General features: G+C 43.4%; 1 protein-coding gene across 1 annotated transcript in view; it reads right to left on the bottom strand.

Moving 5' to 3' along the window:
• The window catches only part of LOC119962094 (low-density lipoprotein receptor-related protein 1-like), a 2271162-nt gene that overhangs the window by 1478657 nt on the left and 773068 nt on the right, over positions 1-19437 (bottom strand). The window contains 2 exon segments of the mRNA XM_038789946.1: positions 3600-3728; positions 10618-10737. Of these exon segments, the coding sequence (XP_038645874.1) occupies positions 3600-3728; positions 10618-10737 (249 nt within the window).

Raw genomic sequence — 19437 nt, forward strand, 5'->3', positions numbered from 1 at the left:
TGGCATTTACACACAATTTTCTTGTTTTTAACATCTGCCTGGGAAAACAGGACAAGCAGTCCTTCCAAACACATTGGTACCTCACATCACCTCACATCAGCTTCAGTAACTTTTGCATGTCCCAGATCAGTAATACCCCTCCCCCTGAGGAATGTAGATAGCGGGTTTAACAGGTGGCACTGGATGAAGCACATGAACTGGAGAAAGTGATTAATATTTGCCTCTCAATCTGCCACTCTGTGCCCCTGCTTCAATATCCAGGGGTTCTGACATCACAGAACCTATTTATCAAAGAAAGTGTGTGGAAGTCACTTGACTCCACATGAATAGTCCACAAGTCCTGGCTAAGAAAATGCCCGTGTACAGCTGTATTTTTGTAATTGGGAAGAATGGTTGTCTTGACAGAAAGCTACACTGGAATTTGTGGTAAAATCAAATGGGGCACAGCTTTTTTGACAGGGATTCAGACAGATTAAACAATTTTGTTCAACTGATCAGAACCAGAATGCAGGTGATAGACTTGAAGAAAGGTGCTGTGAAAAGGCTTCAGATAAAAAAACCTGTCTGTAATGTAATCTTCATTGTCACAAGTCGGCTTACATTGACACTGCAATGAAGTTACTGTGAAAAACCCCTAGTCGCCACATTCTCCGGCGCCTGTTTGGGTACAGGAAGGGTGAATTCAGAATGTCCAATCCACCTAACAGCACGTCTTTTGGGACTTGTGGGAGGATATTGGAGCACCCCCAGGAAACCCATGCAGACACGGGGAGAAGGTGGAGGCTCCACATAGACAGTGACCCAAGCCGGGAATCGAACCTGGGACCCTGGAGCTGTGAAGCAACAGTGCTAATCACTGTGCTACTGTGCCACTGTAAAGAGATGCGCTAAGTATGCACAACTCATTTAATGCCACCATCCTAACCTATGGTTTCTCACAGGTTTTATTTTGTGCTACCCAATGTAAACATCATTGTAGAGTTTCTGATTTGGGTGAAATTAACAATTGTAACATAAAATGTGTCCCAAATTACAGCTGTTTTGAAAATTACTCAGTCCCTCTTCCTCGAGTTGTTGCTCAAATTCACAAGTATAGCAACCAATGATGTTTCAAGTCACATTCTGCAGTCAGGCAGCATTTCATAACATAGTTTTGTTTTTAAAAACCCTGCTGACAAAAAGATTCCCTGATATATTTGGTAAATTCTGGTAATACTGCTGGCAATGAAATCATTAAACAAATAAACAATTTAAATCACAGCATCAACCTACCATCCCTGAGTAACCACATTTGAATTCATGAAAGTGAAAATGGCTTAGAAAACCAGAACTATTTCCTAGTTTGTTTATAATAGAATTCCTTTTAAATCTTTCAAAATGTTCCTCACAGAGTTGTTATGCCTAAAGTTCCAAGTTAATTATTGGAGCCTTGAAGGCCTGTGAATGAATTTTATTTGTGCAAACTCCCAATGGTGATCAATTCGCTGAGCTTAATGGGAGTTTTGTGGGTGGTAGCTGCTTCTGGCATAATATTCTTAAAGCTAGCACAAAGTATTGCAGAAACTCAAATTTTACAAATGCAATGGGCACTTAAAATTCTGTTATGCCAATGTCAGGTGAACTATGTCAATAAAAAAACAATAAAATGCATTGAGGGAACATACAGACATTTGAATTAAGAGCAGAAGTCACCCACTCGGCCCTGTGAACCTGCTCCGCCTTTCAATAAGATTACAGCTCATCTAATTGTAAACTCAACTCCACATTCCCGCCTACCCTGATAACCTTTCACCCTTTGCTTAACAAGAATTGATCTACCTCTGCCTTAAAATTGTTCAAATGCCAGGATTTTCAGTTCACGTCAAGGCATATAGTTAGAGAATTTGGCATCAAAGAATTATGTCATTTGGCCCAATAGCATCTGCACGTGTTTGCATCTGCGTGAGCCATCTGCTTTCAACCCATTTTCTCTTTTTTTCCCTTTCAAAATACTTTTCTCAAGCAAAACCATATTCCCTTGGAAAACAAGTTATGATTTGTGACAGAGAATTCCAAGATCTAACCACCTTCCATGTGGAGATATTTTTCTAACCCCTTTCATTCTTCTTGCATTGATCTTAAATGTGTGTCTTCACATTAATATCTCACTGATCAGTGGGAACCACCTATAATTCTTCATAATCTTTCATCAGACATTTAATCAGGTCATTTTCTTCACTCTAGTGGCTCACTGTTTTCATAATTATGGTAACATCGAAATGAATCTGCACTGCACTTTTAACATCAACTTTTATCCTCTTTCTATAATGGACTAATCAAAACTGTACACAATATTCCAGTGGTGTAATACATTTACAAGCTCAACGTAATTTTTCTTTTTACATTTGTGCCTCTGAGTATAAAATTATTTTCTTACAGCTTTTATCGACTTTAACTATGGCCTGTGATGACCCACATTGGTGCTCCTCTGCTCTATTTAAAATATTGCAATTTGAGGTGTATTTTTTTCTTTATTCCTACCAGCAGTTTGTGTCACTTTACATGGTACCGTCAACAAACCTCCGTTCTTTAGTCTGCAAATAAAAGTGGCCCTGGACTCCTGTGCAACCTTGCCTGTCACGGTTTTCCATTCAAAGGAGTGCTACTTTATGCCTCCAACCATGGGGCAGCACGGATAGCACAATTGCTTCACAGCTCCAGGGTCCCAGGTTTGATTCCGGCTTGGGTCACTGTCTGTGCGGAGTCTGCACATCCCCCCCCCCCCCCGTGTGAGTGTGGGTTTCCTCCGGGTGCTCCAGTTTCCTCCCACAGTCCAAAGATGTGCAGGTTAGCTGGATTGGCCATGATAAATTGCCCTTAGTGTTCAAAATTATCCTTAGTGTTGGGTGGCGTTACTGGGTTATGGGGATAGGGTGGAGGTGTTGACCTTGGGTGGGGCGCTCTTTCCGGGAGCCGGTGCAGACTCGATGGGCTGGGTGGCCTCCTTCTGCACTGTAAATTCTATGATATTTCTTTTTTTTTTAAATTTAGATTACCCAATTATTTTTTCCATTAAGGGGCAATTTAGTGTGGCCAATCCACCTACTCTGCACATTTTTGGGTTGTGGGGGCGAAACCCACGCAGACACGGGGAGAATGTGCAAACTCCACACAGACAGTGACCCAGAGCCGGGATCGAACCTTGGACCTCAGCGCCGTGAGGCAGTTGTGCTAACCACTAGGCCACCGTGCTGCCCTAATTCTATGATATTTCTATCTACTTTTTCTGAATGCCACCATCTTTGTTGAAAGTCTTTTCTTTGATACATCAATAAGTGCTCATGGAAATCTTTATAAACCAGATCCTCATCTTGTTATTTGATCAGAAAATTCTTTGCCTCGGAAAACCACAATCCTTGGCTTCCAGCAAGGAATGGCATTCATATGGTTTGCAAATCAGAGAATCAGGCACGTGGGGTTATTCCATTCTCTAACCTGAAACCTGTTAACCAGCAGTATCACCACTGACCATGCAGGATCTCAAATGAACTGTATTTCCTCAACACCTGTCAATTGCTTAAGAAATTTAAAAAGTAATGCAAATGGTGCTTATCTCTTACCATTTTTGGCCTTGCAAATTTTGTTGTCTGGTTGCATCAAGTAACCTTCCACGCACTCACACATGTAAGATCCATTGTTATTTGTGCACATTTGGCTACAAGTTCCATAAACACTGCATTCATTAAAATCTGAAAGAGATAAGTAAGAAGTTGCTTGCATTTGTACTGATGCTTCGTGTAATATGATCATGTCTTGCAATCATGCACAGAGTGAGTGTTGTGGTATGCCAGATCTACATCCAAATCAAGAAGACCTTTTGAGTTTTTTAATCTTTTTATTAACAAAACATAAACAACAAAATTACTGATTAGAAAGTGACAGGACTGTTTTGCTATTCTGAGAGCTGGAAATCAGCATTGCTGCAGGCAACACACACAGGTCCAGATCACATACAAAGGAGGTTACATACAAAGGAGGTTACCTGTGAAAGGATACCAAGGGAATGAGGATATTGTACTTTTCTGCATTTGTGAATTTCTTGACTTATATCAATTGCAATACCGTACATTAATAGCTGTAAGAGAAACGCTTAAGGACGACCTGTTTAAATGACAAGAGGATGATGTAAGAAGCGTCCTGCTAACCCTTGTCTGTCCTGTGTTTTTTCCTTTAAATTTCTGTTATTCTGCTATTTCCATTTTTGTACATGGACAAAAATCCACCTATACCTTTAAGATGGACTCCTTTAATTTAAAAAAAGGAATCTAGCAGGATGTGCTGACAATGGTGATGTCTCATCTTGATGGACTTGGCTGTCAGCCAATTAACTGTTTACTTTGCCTGGCTCCTAATTGATTGGTGTTCACCATTCTGGAATGTTCTGCTGAGGACAGGAAGGCCTCATCTGGTTTTTAGTTTTGTTTTGAAGTCAGAGCTGAATTTCTTCTGAATTTCTCTCTCTCCAAAAAAGGAAAATATCTCTCAAACACCCCAGGTGGAGGCTCTGTTTTCTCCTTAACCAAGTAGTAGATATTTCAGTGAGAGTGGACACCAAGTAAGAATACAATCCAAGCTGAGAGCTGGGTTTGAGGGGAGACAAGGAATCTTAAGGATCCAATCCAGCCACTAGCTGAAATCATTGAAATCAGTTGTTGAAATCCCTTCTTGCAATCTCATGTGGAGTACTCTGTTCTTTCCTCAGAAAGATTGTTGATCATTCTGGCGGAGTTGAAAACAAGTCAGAATTAAACAGACCTGAGGTGGATTTGACTCCCCACAGAAAATGCTTCAGCCAGGAGATCCTTTTTAGCCATCCAATCGGTGCTTCTCAATCACTCCGTGTCCTGGAAGGACAGTGAGCTGAAAAAACAACTTCAACATCTGAAGCAAGGGCCCTCATCTCACATCTCTCCCCCTGTCTGTGTGTATGTGCATGTCTTGTGTGTGTTCAGATAGAGGGTGGGATGGTAAAAGGAGGGAGTGTAGGAGATTAGCTGGCAATTATACTAGTATAATTATTACATGCCTCATCTCTATTATTGTTAGAAATAAACAGTCGTTGTGTTTGACTTAAAAATCTGGTGCCTGTTAAGTCAATGGAGTAGTCAAAGGCCAAAGGTCTCAAAAACCTCATCCTGAATTATTGGTTAATTCACTTGTGTTGGGACTCTGGCGTCTGTGCGGATGAAATCGGCCATGCACTGACCGAGGGTGTTGTAACAACGAGATTTGGTTTCTTGCTGCTTAATTGTGCCAAATTCTATCTTTGCAAAAAGCAGGAGTTTTCTATGAACAGTTAATACAGTAAAAACAAATAGTGCTGGAAAAATTCATCAGATCTGGCAGCATCCATGTCGAAAGGAACAGAGTTAATATTTCAAGTCCAATATAACTTTTCCTTGGAACTGAAGATAAACAGAAATGTAATGGGATTTATGCTGTTGAAAAAGGAGGAGGGATCGGGTGGAGCAAATAGAGGAGCTCAGGGATAGGGTTGAGGGGGGGCGAGATTAAATTCCAATGGTGTCATGGAACAAAAAGCAAAGGAATGGGAATAGTAGTAATAAAGAAACAAAGTACTGGCCCACAGTATGTGTTAGTAGCAGAATAAAGGTCAATCATGTCTGAAAGCAAAATAGCAGAATGCGTTACTCACAACCTGACGCACACCCTTTTACAACAGTGTTAAACCAGTTACATTTCTGTCACTATTCAGATCTGAAGAAGACTCTTTTGGACAAGAAACATTAACTCTGTTTCACTCTCCACCGATGTTGAGCTTTTCCATCACATTTAGTTTTTATTTCAGATCTCCAGCATCCTCAGTTTCTGCTTTTATGTTTGTTTGTGTAGCACAATTATTCTCTGCCGAGGATTCCCAAACATTTTAGCTAGTATGTCCTTGCCAATTAGAAACTTAGGAGGATGTTCTGCTGGTAAATATGAAATCTGTGACTTGGTTAATGCAGTTAATCTGACAGATTGAGCGAATTTTATCTGCAGTTACTAATGCTATTGACCCATTTACAGCTACAAGTAGCACATTTCAATCTTTGCGGTTATCTGAAGATTATATTTCAGCTGGCAGCAGATCAAGATTACTCCCGGTTTACTGAAAGGAAGATATTAAATATGGGTCTCTGCAGATATACTTAGGTCTGTAATCTAAGGTATGAAAATGAAAAATGAAAATCGCTTATTGTCACAAGTAGGCTTCAAATGAAGTTACTGTGAAAAGCCCCTAGTTGCCACTTTCTGGCTCCTGTTCGGGGAGGCTGGTAGGGGAATTGAACCTGTGCTGCTGGTCTTATTCTGCTTTACAAGCCAGCTGTTTAGCCCACTGTGCTAAACCAGCCCCAGCTATTTAGCTGTGCTCAAAGTACATGTAACCATTAAGATGTCTTGTGCACCTGAAACTGCTCAGCCTTGTCCTCATATTGATGTCATCCAGTGTGATTGGAATCACGAAAGGAGTTCCTTTCCTTTCACATTATTCGGCTGCACCGAACAAGTACAATTTGCGTAATGGTCAAAACTGCAAGCAAATATTTATTGCAATGAGGAATGCTTCAGTAAATGGGCCCCAAAATTGTATCCAGGACTAAATGTAATGAGAAAAATGCTTACTTTGTAGAACCACCTGAAAAAATTCCCATAAACAAACCAACAGCAAGACACATTTAAAAGTATCTTCTAAGCAATGCAGGTCTGACTCAGACTGTTATATGGATGAGGAGTACAATTTCCATTGAATATTGCTGATCAAGAAAACGAGCATGGGGCAGGTTACTATAATTTAGTGTAGTATTAACTTTTCTTTGTCAGTAGATTTGTACCTTGGAGAATCAGTCCTTTGCTAATTTAGGTGCACAAACCCGTGGTTTAATTTTGCTTATCCAATCCATTATCTGTGATGTCTACACTATAGGTGAAAATTTAATAAATATACTTACATGCAGTTTTCAATTGTGACAGCACCAGCACTGACTAAAGCATTCCCAAGGGTATTTTAGACTTTTAAAACCTCACATTTCTAACTTGATAATATATCTATGCCATGCACCCATTCTCAGTGAGAGTTCATGTGAGCTTACAGAAGTTTGCTTTCCAAACTGACGATTGCATTTTCATTATTGCCTCCATACAAACACAAATAAAACAATACAAAAAATGTTTCCCTCATAAAAACTACGGGCTGGATTCCCTGTCCCTCGATATCGGCAATGCGGATCAGGATCATGTGTCCAGCCGAAATCGGTGTTCCAGCCGGCGTCAAACCGAGCACTATATTCCGGCCATCCACTGGCGAAGGGATCGGGGTTCTCATTCACATGCCAGTGGGAGGATGCCCACTTCGTGGGCCCAGCATCACATTCTCTGGGCCTTGAGATTCTCTGCCCTCCGGCGTGGGAATCACTTGGGCACGGATTACTACTCGTATTTAGCAGCATGGTACTGATGTGGTAGACCATGCCGTGAGCCAAGGGGATAATGTTGCATAAATGATCCAGACAGGAGAATGGAGGTAGAGTACTGGATTGGATTGAGGATTGGCTTATTGACAGAAGCAGAGGGTCAGGATAAATGGATCCTTCTGTGACTCGCTAACTTTAACTAGAGGGGTGCCGCAGGGGTCAATCCACAGAGCTCAACTGCTTACAATCTTTGTAAATGATCTGCAAGTGGGAACAGGGAGTAACATAGCAGAATTTGCGGATGATATTAAAAAAGGTGGGAAAGCAGGCAGTGAAGAGGAGATACAGATTTTACAGATGGGTATAGATAGGCTAGGAGATTGGGCCAAAATTTGGCAGATAGAGTTTAATGTAGATAAGTGTGAAGTTTCATTTTATCTGAAAAAATAAAAAGGCAAATTATTATCCAAAAAGAAAGCAGATTCAAAATGCGTCTGTGCAGAGGGATCTGGGGGTCCTTGTTCATGAATCGAAGAAAGTTGGTATGCAGGTACAACATGTAATCAAAAGGCAAATGGAAGGTTAGCGTTTATTGCAAAAAGGAGTGGAGTATAAAAGTAGAGAAGTGTTGGTGCAGTTGTATAGGGTGTCGGTGAGACAACATCTGGAGTACTATGTCTAGTTTTGGTCTCCTTATTTGAGGAAGGAAGTAGTGGCATTGGAGACAATTTAGAGGAGGTTCACGAGATTGATTCCGGGGATGAAAAGGTTGATGTATGAGGAACGATTAAGCAGTTTGGGCTTATATTCACTGGAGTTTAGAAGGATGAGAGGGGATCTGACAGAGGTATATAAAATACAAAAAGGGACAAATACAGTAAACGTAGACTAAATGTAGAGCAATCTAGAATGAGAGGTCACAGATATCATAAAATCATAGAATTTACAGTGCATAAAGAGGCCATTCGGCCCATCAAGTCTGCACAAGCCCTTGGAAAGAGCACCCTACATAAGTCCACACCTCTACTCTATCCCCGTAGCCCAGTAACCCCACCTTAACTTGCAATAAGCAAGGCCAATCCACCTAACCTGCACATCTTTGGACTGTGGTAGGAAACCCACGCAGACACAGGAAGAAAGTGCAAACTCGACACAGACAGTCACCCGAGGCCAGAATTGAATCTGGATCTCTGGAGCTGTGAGGCAGCAGTGCTAACCACTGTGTCACCATACCATTGAGAGTCAGTAGATTTAGAACTGCGATAAGGAGGAGCTATTTCTTGCAGAGGGTGGTGAATTTGTGGAACTTGCTGCCCCATAGCCTGAGTCATTAAATGGTTTCAAGAAGGAGATAGATATATTTCTGATAAAAACAGGTTAAAGGGATATGCGGAACAGGTAGGGAGCTGGATTTAAGACCACGAGAGATCAGCCATGATCTGACTGAATGGCGGAGCAGACTTGAAGGGCTTAATTGCCTACTTCTGCTCCTAATTCCTATGCTTCTTTGTTCCTATGTTCAGGACGTTGCACCCAAAGTCCACTCTCCCCCACAATGCATGACTTGCCCACCCATCCCATACCAACGCCCCCCCCAGAGCTGTACCCTGAGACCCCCTAAAACCGGTGACACCCCAGAGACCCCCTAGATAGGGAGACTCCCGACAGAGACCCCCTAGATAAGGATACCCCACCACTGAGACCACCTAGATAAGGTGATCCCAAGACCCACTGGATAGGGGGATCCTGTCAAGACCCACTGGAATGCTGGACACCCCCCCACCCTGAGACCCCTAACTAAAGGGACTCCCCCGAAAGATGCTCTAACTAAAGAGACACCCCAGCGACCCATAACTAAAGGGACTTCCCATGGAGACCTCCTAACAAAACGGAACCCCCCCAAGATCCCCTAACAAAAGAAGCCCCCCAAGAAACCCGCTAACTAAATGGCCCCTCCCGAAACCACCTAACTAAAGCTACCCTCCCAGAGATCCCCAAACTAAAGAAGCCCCCCAAAGAGACCCTCTGAAAGGGAGCCCCCACAGACCCCCTAATGAAGGACCACCCCACAGACCCCCCCCCCCCACCTCCCAAAAAAAAGAGACCCCTGCCTGGAGCAGTCCAGATAGGGTCAGTGAAAACATTCACTGTTGGAACATTCCCTGGGTATACACCTTCTGTCTCAGAGAGAGGAAGCATCTCTGAGATGAAAGCATTGACCTTGGTTTAAAACCCTCTGATCCTTTAGCTGCAAACCATTCATTCATTTCTATTAGTGGGCTGTGATTGATAGCTTGCACAAACAGAGGTGCCAGCCTTGCTTCTTTCATGTTTCTTGAGTAACTCAAAGTGCTTTAACCACAATGTTTCCAAACACCAACCACATCAAAGAGTTAAGTGCATTCCAATCATGCACCTTCTTTCACGCTTGAGTGATTTTGAAGTGCTAAGTTGGAAATTGACAGCTGTTTAATGTGGTTGATGTCTGTAAACATCATAGTCGCTTTAGTCAGTGGGCCTCGGGGGGTGGTCGCTTTAGTTCGGGATATTCTGTGGGTTTGCCATTTAGTTAGGGGGTCTCTGGAGGGGTCCAGCTGTCCAGAGGGTCTCTGTGGGGGTCCCCCTATCAAGAGGGTTTAGTTCGGGGTCCCCCTATCCAGGAGGTCTCTGGGGGCATCCTCCTATTCAGGATGTTTTTGGAGGGGTGGACGGGTCAGGTCAGTCCATACTTGTGGGAAGAGGGCGGCGATCCCAGAAAATCCAGCGGTGAGGATCTGACTCGCGGTGTGGAAGATTTGGTTGGGGGGGGGCCTGCTTTGCGACGCAAGGGGGTGGTGGCGGCCAGCTGCCGGACCTCGCTATCGGGCCAACAGCTCAAAATGGCAGCCCTCAGGAATCCCTCATATTCCTCACCATGCATGAATGTACATGGCAAGGGATACTGAATCGCCTCCTGATTTGCGGGAGTGCAAATCAGTTCCAATTCACCTCTGGCCTGCATCTATTCTAGCTAAGTGTTCTACTCTTGTGTTCAATAAAGCAATACTTCTGATTTGCTATTGCTGTACAATTGAGCAGTTGTTATTTACAATATTGATACATGTAATTTTGCAATATCACAACAGTCCCCACATAAAAATGCAAAATATCCAGGAGAACGAACCTTCACAACTTTTCCCATCCTGTGCTACTTTAAAACCATCACTGCAGTAGCAAGATGTACCGTTTCTTGTGACTGCACATCGATACTGACAATCAGCCTGGTTACAAGTGGGTGAAAACTCTGAAAGAAAACAGATAAAAGTTTGCATACATTAGTTATTCCCTGAAAAATATATAAACGTGGATGCTTTCATGGTTGAAAGTTTTAAGACTTATTGCAATTTTCAAAGGCTTAACATTTATATCAGAGTCAATCTGTATCACTGTTGAATGCTCCATACCCTGATACTTGAAGCTAAATTATCACTAATGTACCAGGTTAGAAATCCTTCCTGTTTACATATAAGTACATAAGAACGTAAGAAATAGGAGCAGGAGTAGGCCATCTGGTTCCTCGAACCTGCTCTGCCATTCAATGAGATTATGGCTGATCTTTTTTGGACTCAGCTCCACTTTTCGGCCCGAGCACCATAATCCTTAATCCCTTTATTCGTCAAAAAACTATCTATCTTTACCTTAAAAACATTTAATGAAGGAGCCTCAACTGCTTCACTGGGCAAGGAATTCCATAAATTAACAACCCTTTGGGTGAAGAAGTTCCTCCTAAACTCAGTCTTAAATCTACTTCCCTTTATTTTGAGACTATGCCCCCTGGTTCTGTTGTCACCTGCCAGTGGAAACAACCTGCCCACATCTATCCTATTTATTCCGTTCATAATTTTATATGTTTCTATAAGATCCCGCCTCAACCTTCTAAATTCCAACGAGTACAGACCCAGTCTACTCAACCTCTCCTTGTAATCCAAATCCTTCAGCTCTGGGATTAACCTAGTGAACCTCCTCTGCACACCCTCCAGCACCAGTACATCCTTTCTCAGGTAAGGAGACCAAAACTGAACACAATACTCCAGGTGTGGCCTCACTAACACCTTATACAATTGCAACATAACCTCCCTAGTCTTAAACTCCATCCCTCTAGCAGTGAAGGACAAAACTCCATTTGTCTTCTTAATCACCTGTTGCACCTGTAAACCAACAGTTTGCAACTCATGCACTAGCACACCCAGGTCTCTCTGCATGCCGGCATGTTATTTTATCATTTAAATAATAATCCCTTTTGCTATTATGCCTATCAAAATGGATAACATCACATTTGTCAACATTGTATTCCATTTGCCAGACTCTAGCCCATTCACTTAACCTATCCAAATCCCTCTGCAGACTTCCGGTATCATCTGCAACTTTTGCTTTACTCCTCATCTTAGTGTCGTCTGCAAACTTGGACACATTGCACTTGGTCCCCAACTCCAAATCATCTATGTAAATTGTGAACAACCGTGGACCCATATAGCAACAAGCAACACAAAAGGGCAACCATCTTCCAAGAAACCTACTCAACCATTACCATTGTAACTAAATCAATGGTTATTGTGATTACAGAAGGCAAAACAGGATGGTCCAAATGATCAATAATTTCCGAAAACACATTAGGGATTGGATACAGGATGAAAATCCCTCATCCAAAAAAGTTTAAGGTGCAAGAGGCAAAGTTTTGTGGAGATGGGGTGAGCAAGTATTTTTACAAAGAGGGTGGTCAGTGCCTGGAACTCGCTGCGGGGGAGGTAGTGGAAGTAGGTACAATAGCGATGTTTAAGAGGCAACTTGACAAATACATGAAAGGATGGGAGTAGAGGAAAATGGGCCCTGGAGGAGCAGAATGATTTAGTTCAGACAGGCATCATAATGGGTGCAGGCTTGGAAGGCTGCAGGGCCTCTCCCTGTCTTGTACTATTCTTTGTTCTTTGTTCACATCAGAAAACATTGCTTACTCCCCAAGTTTTCAAAGTTTGTGATAATTACACCTATGATGGTCTGCCCAAATTACCCTCCAACATGATTTTCTAATTTGCTGATGACACCACCGTAGTGGGTCGGATTTCAAACAATGACAAGACAGAGTACAGGAATGAGACAGAGAATCTGGTGAACTGGTGCAATGACAATGATCTCTCCCTCAATGTCAACAAAACCAAGGAGATTGTCATCGACTTCAGGAAGCGTAGTTGAGAACGTGCCCTTGTCTATATCAATGGGAACGAAGTAGAAATAGTCGAGAGCCTCAAGTTTTAGGTACACAGATCACCAACAACCGGTCCTGATCCCCCCATGATCCCCCCCCCCCCCCCCCCCATAGTTAAGAAAGCCCACCAACGACTCTACTTTCTCAGAAGACGAAGGAAATTTTACATGTCAGCTACCACCCTCACCAACTTCTACAGATGCACCATAGAAAGCATTCTTTCTGGTTGTATCACAGCTTGGTATGGAGCCTGCTCAGCCCAAGACCGCAGGTTGTGAAAGGTTGTGAATGTAGCTTAATCCATCACGCAAACCAGCCTCCCATCCATTGACTCTATCTCTAATTCCCGCTGCCTCATAAAGGCAGCCAGCAGAATTAAGGACCCCACGCACCCCGGACATACTCTCTTCCACCTCCTTCCGTCAGGAAAAATATACCAAAGTTTGAGGTCACACACCAACCAACTCAAGAACAGCTTCTCCCCTACTGACATCAAACTTTTGAATGGGCCTACCTTATATTAAGTTGATCTTTTCTCTACACCCTTGCTATAACTGTAACATTATATTCTGCAATCTCTCCTTCTTTCCCTATGTACAGTATACATTGTTTGTACAGCATGCAAGAAACAATACTTTTCACTGTATACTAATACATGTGACAAAAATAAATCAAATCAAATCAAAATAATTGACTTTGTCTGGTACATTCCTGACAATACCTTCTTCCACATTCTCTGACTGTTCTTCCATGCTCTATTCTTTTCCATTTGGTTTTATGCCCCAATGATCAAGAGTAGCTTTACATTATATTTGTAAATTACATTATATTATATTTTATACATTACATTATATTATATTTTATATATTGCATTATATTTGTAAATTACATGACATTTACATTATATAGGGATTCTCTTGACTCTGGAACAGTCCCTGTAGATCGGAGGGTAGCTCACGTCACTCCAATATTCAAAAATGGAGGTAGTGAGAAAGCACGCAATTATAGACCAGTAAGCTGAACATCGGTAGTGGGGAAAATTCTTGAATCCATTATTGAGGACTTTATAGCTGGTTACTGGTTTCCAATAGAATACTTTTCACTGTATACTAATACATGTGACAATAATAAATCAATCAAATCAAATCAAAGTGTACACAACAGGACTTAGGAAATATATTAATCAGCAAACGGCCGTCATTATGTGCTTAGGTAGCTTCTGCTTGTACTTCATTGTGTGTGACAAACCTTTTGCCACATGTTGGGATAGTGTCCCATTAGGCTAGTGACAAATCAAGAAAGTAGAAATGATACATTCATTCACCTTTCAGGCAGTAGCACTGCATTTAACAATATCAATTTGGGCATTCATTGTATTAACAGTCAGATGGCATGGCTTTAATATACTTTGTTAATGTGACTTATGTATTTGTCAATCTATTACTGTAATTGAAAGTAAATTACAAAAAAAGCACCAAAAACAAGTGCCTCCCACACAAGTGCCTCCCACCACTGTGCTATAGTGCCGCCCATGTGTAACATTCTCAGCAAATACAAATTGACAGAGACAGTTCTGGAAACTCCTGGGAGTGTTTGATGGTCAACCATTTTAGGGTCTCTTCATCAACAAGAATGCACATTGGACTAAATAGAGTAAGTGTGATATTCTATTGCACCATATCCTCAACAATCATTCTATAAGTATAGGGGTTTCTCAAAAACTATAATATACAACTGTAACTAATTTCTCTTGTAAGTAGGGCCCAGCTGACCTCCAATCAGAAATCTATGTTTATTACCCAACATTTTCTCATACCAATATGGCTCTGGTATTGTAAGAATGAAAAACTTCATCATATGAATCATCTCACAGGGGCAGCACAGTGGCGCACTGGTAGCACTGCAGTCTCACGGCGCTGAGGTCCCAGGTTCGATCCCGGCTCTGGGTTACTGTCCGTGTGGAATTTGCACATTCTCCCCGTGTTTGCGTGGGTTTCGCCCCCACAACCCAAAGATGTGCAGGCTAGGTGGATTGGCCACGCTAAATTGACCCTTAATTGGAAAAAATGAATTGGGTACTCTAAATTTATTAAAACAAAATGTGAATCATCTCACATAGAATTCCTGCAGTGCAGAAGGAGGCCATTCGGCCCATTGGATTGGATTTGTTTATTGTCACGTGTACCAAGGTGCAGTGAAAAGTATTTTTCTACGACCAGCTCAACAGATCATTAAGTACATCAAAAGAAAAGGAAATAAAAGAAAATACGTAATAGGGCAATGCAAGGTACACAATGTAACTACATAACACCGGCATTGGGTGAAGCATGCAGGGGTGTAGTGTTAATGAGGTCAGTCCATCAGAGGGTCGTTTAAGAGTCTGGTAACAGCGGCGAAGAAGCTGTTTTTGAGTATGTTTGTGCACGTTCTCAGACTTTTGTTTCTCCTGCCTGATGGAAGAAGTTGGAAGAATAAGTAAGCCGGGTGGTAGGGGTCTTCGATTATGCTCCCAGGCAGCGGGAGGTGTAGATGGAGTCAATGGATGGGAGGCAGACTCGTGTGATGGACTGGGCTGTGTTCACGACTCTGACGTTTCTTACAGTCTTGGGCTGAGCACTTGCCATACCTGTGACGCAGCCAGATAAGAAGCTTTCTATGATGCATCTGTAAAAGTTGGTAAGAATTAATGTGGACATGCCAAATTTCCTTAGTTTCCTGAGGACGTATAGGTGCTGTTGTGCTTTCTTGGTGGTAGTGTCAAGGTGGGTGGAGCAGCCTACTATGATCGTAAATGGAGTTGGAACCAAATTTTTCCATGCAGAAGTGTGTGTACAGGAAATATAGTAGGGGGCTAAGTACGCAGCCTTGAAGCGCTCCTCCTATTGTGGGGGAGGTGTTGTTGTTTATTCTTACTGATTGTGGTCTGTGGGTTAGAAAGTCGAGGATCCAGTTGCAGAGTGAGAAGTCAAGTCCTAGGTTTTGGAGCTTTGATATGAGCTTTGCTGGGATTATGGTGTTGAAGGCAGAGCGGCAGTCAATAAATAGGATTCTGATGTCGGACTCCTTGTTGTCGAGATGTCCTAGGGATGAGTGTAAGGCCAGGGAAATGGCATCTGCTGTTGCCCGTTTGCGGAGGTATGCGAATTTTCATTTTTCATTTTTTTTCATTTTAATTGCAGTGGATCCAGGCGTTCAGGGAGTATAGAGATGATGCGCTTCATGACCAACCTCTCGAAGCACTTCATTACAACTGAAGTCAGGGCTACTGGATAGTAGTCATTGAGGCACGTTGCCTAGTTCTCCTTTAGCTCCGGTATGATGGTAGTCTTCTTGAAGCAGGTGGGGACCTCGAGCGGAGCAGGGACAGGTTAAAGATGTCCGTGAACACATCTGGAAGCTTGTCCGTGCAGGCTCTTAGTGCATGACCAGGGATCCCGTCCGGACCTGTCGCCTTCCGTGGGTTCACTTTCAGGAAAGTCGATCTGACTTCGGAAGCTGTGCTGGTGGGTATGGATGTGTTCTGGGCTGCTGGGGCACTCGACAGCGGATCATTAGTTTCCTGCTCGAACCGAGCATTGAATGCATTGAGTTCATCGGGGAGGGGTGCGCTGCTGCTGGAGATATTGCTCGGCTTTATTTTTGTTATAACCTGGCTGCTTACCACTGGCTGGGGACGAATGGCAAACCCATAATCCTTAGGGAGCATGAGCTTCCCCAATGAGGGGGGCGGAAAATTCATTGGCAGGGTCCCTGCATAAATAGAGCTGGCCACCATGGAACCAGCTAGAGAGAGGAGTGAGCAGCAATGAGTACTGCTGCTGTTGTGTATATGTAATGGTAAATAAAGTTTTTTGTTTCTATTCTACAAACTCGTGCTGGATTTTTCGTGGCCCTCATAAAAGCTTTGTAGCCCGTTATGTTGTTCAGGCCATGCCACAACCACCGAGAGTCTGTGACACTGGTCTGTGACTCTAGCTTGGTCTGATATTCTCTCTTGGCATCGCGGATGGCTTTGCAGAGGTTGTACCCGGATTTCTTGTACAGGCCAGAGTCATCCGACTTGAACGCCTCAGACCTGTGGTTCAGTAGGGAGTCAATCTTGCGATTAAGCCGTGGTTTCCGGTTGGGGAATGAACGCACTGCTTTCTTTGGCACGCCGTCATCCACACATTTGCGGATGAAGTCTGTGACGGTGGTGACAAACTTATTGTGTCCGCACAATGAAAGAACACCCTATCTAGGCCTACTCCCTCCATCCTTGTAACCCCATAACGTCACCCAACCTACAGATCCTCAGACACTATGGGTAATTTAGCCTGGCCAATCCACCTAACCTGAAAATTTGGGGGCTCTATTTAATAGAAGACTTTTTTTTTGCTCCAAGAATATAATAATAATAATCTTTATTAGTGTCACAAGTAGGCTTACATTCATACTGGAATGAAGTTACTATGAAAATCCCCTAGTCGCCACTCTCCGGCACCTGTTCGGGTACACTGAGGGAGAATTCAGAATGACCAATTGACCTAACAAGCAAGTCTTTCGGGACTTGTGGGAGAAAACCGGAGCACCGGGAGGAAACCCACGCAGACACGGGGAGAACATGCAGACTCCGCACAGACAGTGAACCAGCAGTCAACCAGTGGGTCCCTTGTTCACAGCTACTCAGTGCTCAATCGATGGACCCAGCATTGGGAACAAACCTAATGCCCTTGCGTCAAACCCCCTTCACTAGCGACCCTCTCCCTGTGAGTCCAATTCCCCCTTATTAACAAGTAAGAAGTCTTACAACACCAGGTTAAAGTCCAACAGGTTTGTTTCAAACACAAGCTTTCGGAGCGCAGCTCCTTCTTCTCCAGTCACCTGAAGTCACCTCTCCAGTCACCTGAAGAAGGAGCTGCGCTCTAAAAGCTCGTGTTTGAAACAAACCTGTTGGACTTTAACCTGTTGTTGTAAGACTTCTTACTGTGCTCACCCCAGTCCAACGCCGGCATCTCCACATCATGGCTACCCTTATTAACAAGTAGGGGTAAATAGACCATTCTCAGGTTGGCAGACAGCGACTAGTGGGGAACGCAAGGGTCAGTGCTTGGGCCTCAGTTATTCACAATCCATATCAATAATTTAGATATGAGCATCAAATGGAATATTTCCAAGTTTTCTGATGACACAAAATTTGATGGGAAGATGAATTCTGAGCAGGATGCAAAGAGGCTCCAAGGGCCACTCTAGGGCAAGATAAGAAAAGGATAATAGACATTCTGATTGATCACGAACAGGCAATGTGTGCAAAAGTTCAGAAATTTCATGACAGGTGAATAATATTAAAGGCAGGTTTTCAATCCCTTTGGGGCGATTTTGCTAAAATGGGGATGCGGGTGCAAAATCCCTCGAGGCAGGAAATGGGATCCTCACTGGCGAGATCTTGTCTCCCCATTTTTCTCACTCCTCACTGGTGACGTATTGTGATTCTCACCCACAAAGGGCAGGAGCCTCATTTGAATACACTTGAATGAGTTTTTATATTTTTAAAGGGCCTACACACCACATGATTCCCCCCTGACTGAATATTCAAATCTCGCCGATATGACATCACCACAGATTTACGATGATGGAAAATGGGGAAGAAGAATGGCAAGGCCTTTGAAGTGGGGCAATGACAAAGGAGTGGCCACTTTGCAGTGGTGAGAGGGAACCCCCGATAATTGTGCAGTTGGGGCGGGTGGGCGCCCCTGATGCCTTTGTGGTTAGTGTGGTGGGGGACAGGGAAGGCAGAGGGGAGTTTAACATCAGTTCTGATCAGGGCACACTTTAAGAATGGCAACAAATGAGAGAAAAGTCTGCCCTGTATATAGGAGAGACAGAACAAAGATGGCACATGCGTGAGGCCCAGCTCCCAGCACACTTGGCGACATCACAGCACTGGAGGGCACCCTGTTCCCGAGCTCCTGCTGTTCCAGTCTGAGAATGAGCTCCATCATTGCTTACTGGTAATTCCCTTATTTCTATAAAACAGCTATCCTTTAACACAGCTTGAATATTTTTTTTTCTTTATTCATTTATGGGATGTGGGCATCGCTGGTTAGGCCAGAATTTACTGCCCATCCTTAGTTGCACTTCAGAAGATGGTGGTGAGTTTGCTTCTTGAACCACTCCAGTCCTTGAGGTACAGGTATGCTTACTGTGCTGTTAGGTAACAGCATGGAGTTCCAGGATTTGGTCCCAGCGACAGCGAAGGAACGCCGATTTATTTCCATGTCAGGGTGGTGAGGGATTTGGAGGGGAACTACCAGGTAATGGGGCATCGGGGGAGGGCCTGAGTTGACGTCCTGAGGCCGACCCAACGGCGTGCGGCGAGCTCCTCGATGATGCCATTTTGGAGGGGATGGAGCATTCAAAAACAGACGCCGCCCCCAATTCCTTCGTAGGGGCTGGTTTAGCAAAGTGGACTAAACAGCTGGCTTGTAATGCAGAACAATGCCAGCAGCACGGGTTCAATTCCCGTATTGGCCTCCCCTAACAGGCGCTGGAATGTGACGACTAGGCCTTTTCACAGTAACTTCATTGAGGCCTACTTGTGACAATAAGCGATTATTATTATTATTAAAAGGGGATTCTCCACCCAATCACTAATTACAAAATCGGTGTCGAGAAACGGAGAATCCCGCCCGAGATCTCTGGTGAGGATCACATTTCCAAGTTCTCCGAAAATTTTCCGCCCTTGTTGCCAGAGTGTGGGCT

This window comes from Scyliorhinus canicula, chromosome 2 (assembly GCF_902713615.1).
Source record: "Scyliorhinus canicula chromosome 2, sScyCan1.1, whole genome shotgun sequence".
Lineage (NCBI taxonomy): Eukaryota > Metazoa > Chordata > Chondrichthyes > Carcharhiniformes > Scyliorhinidae > Scyliorhinus > Scyliorhinus canicula.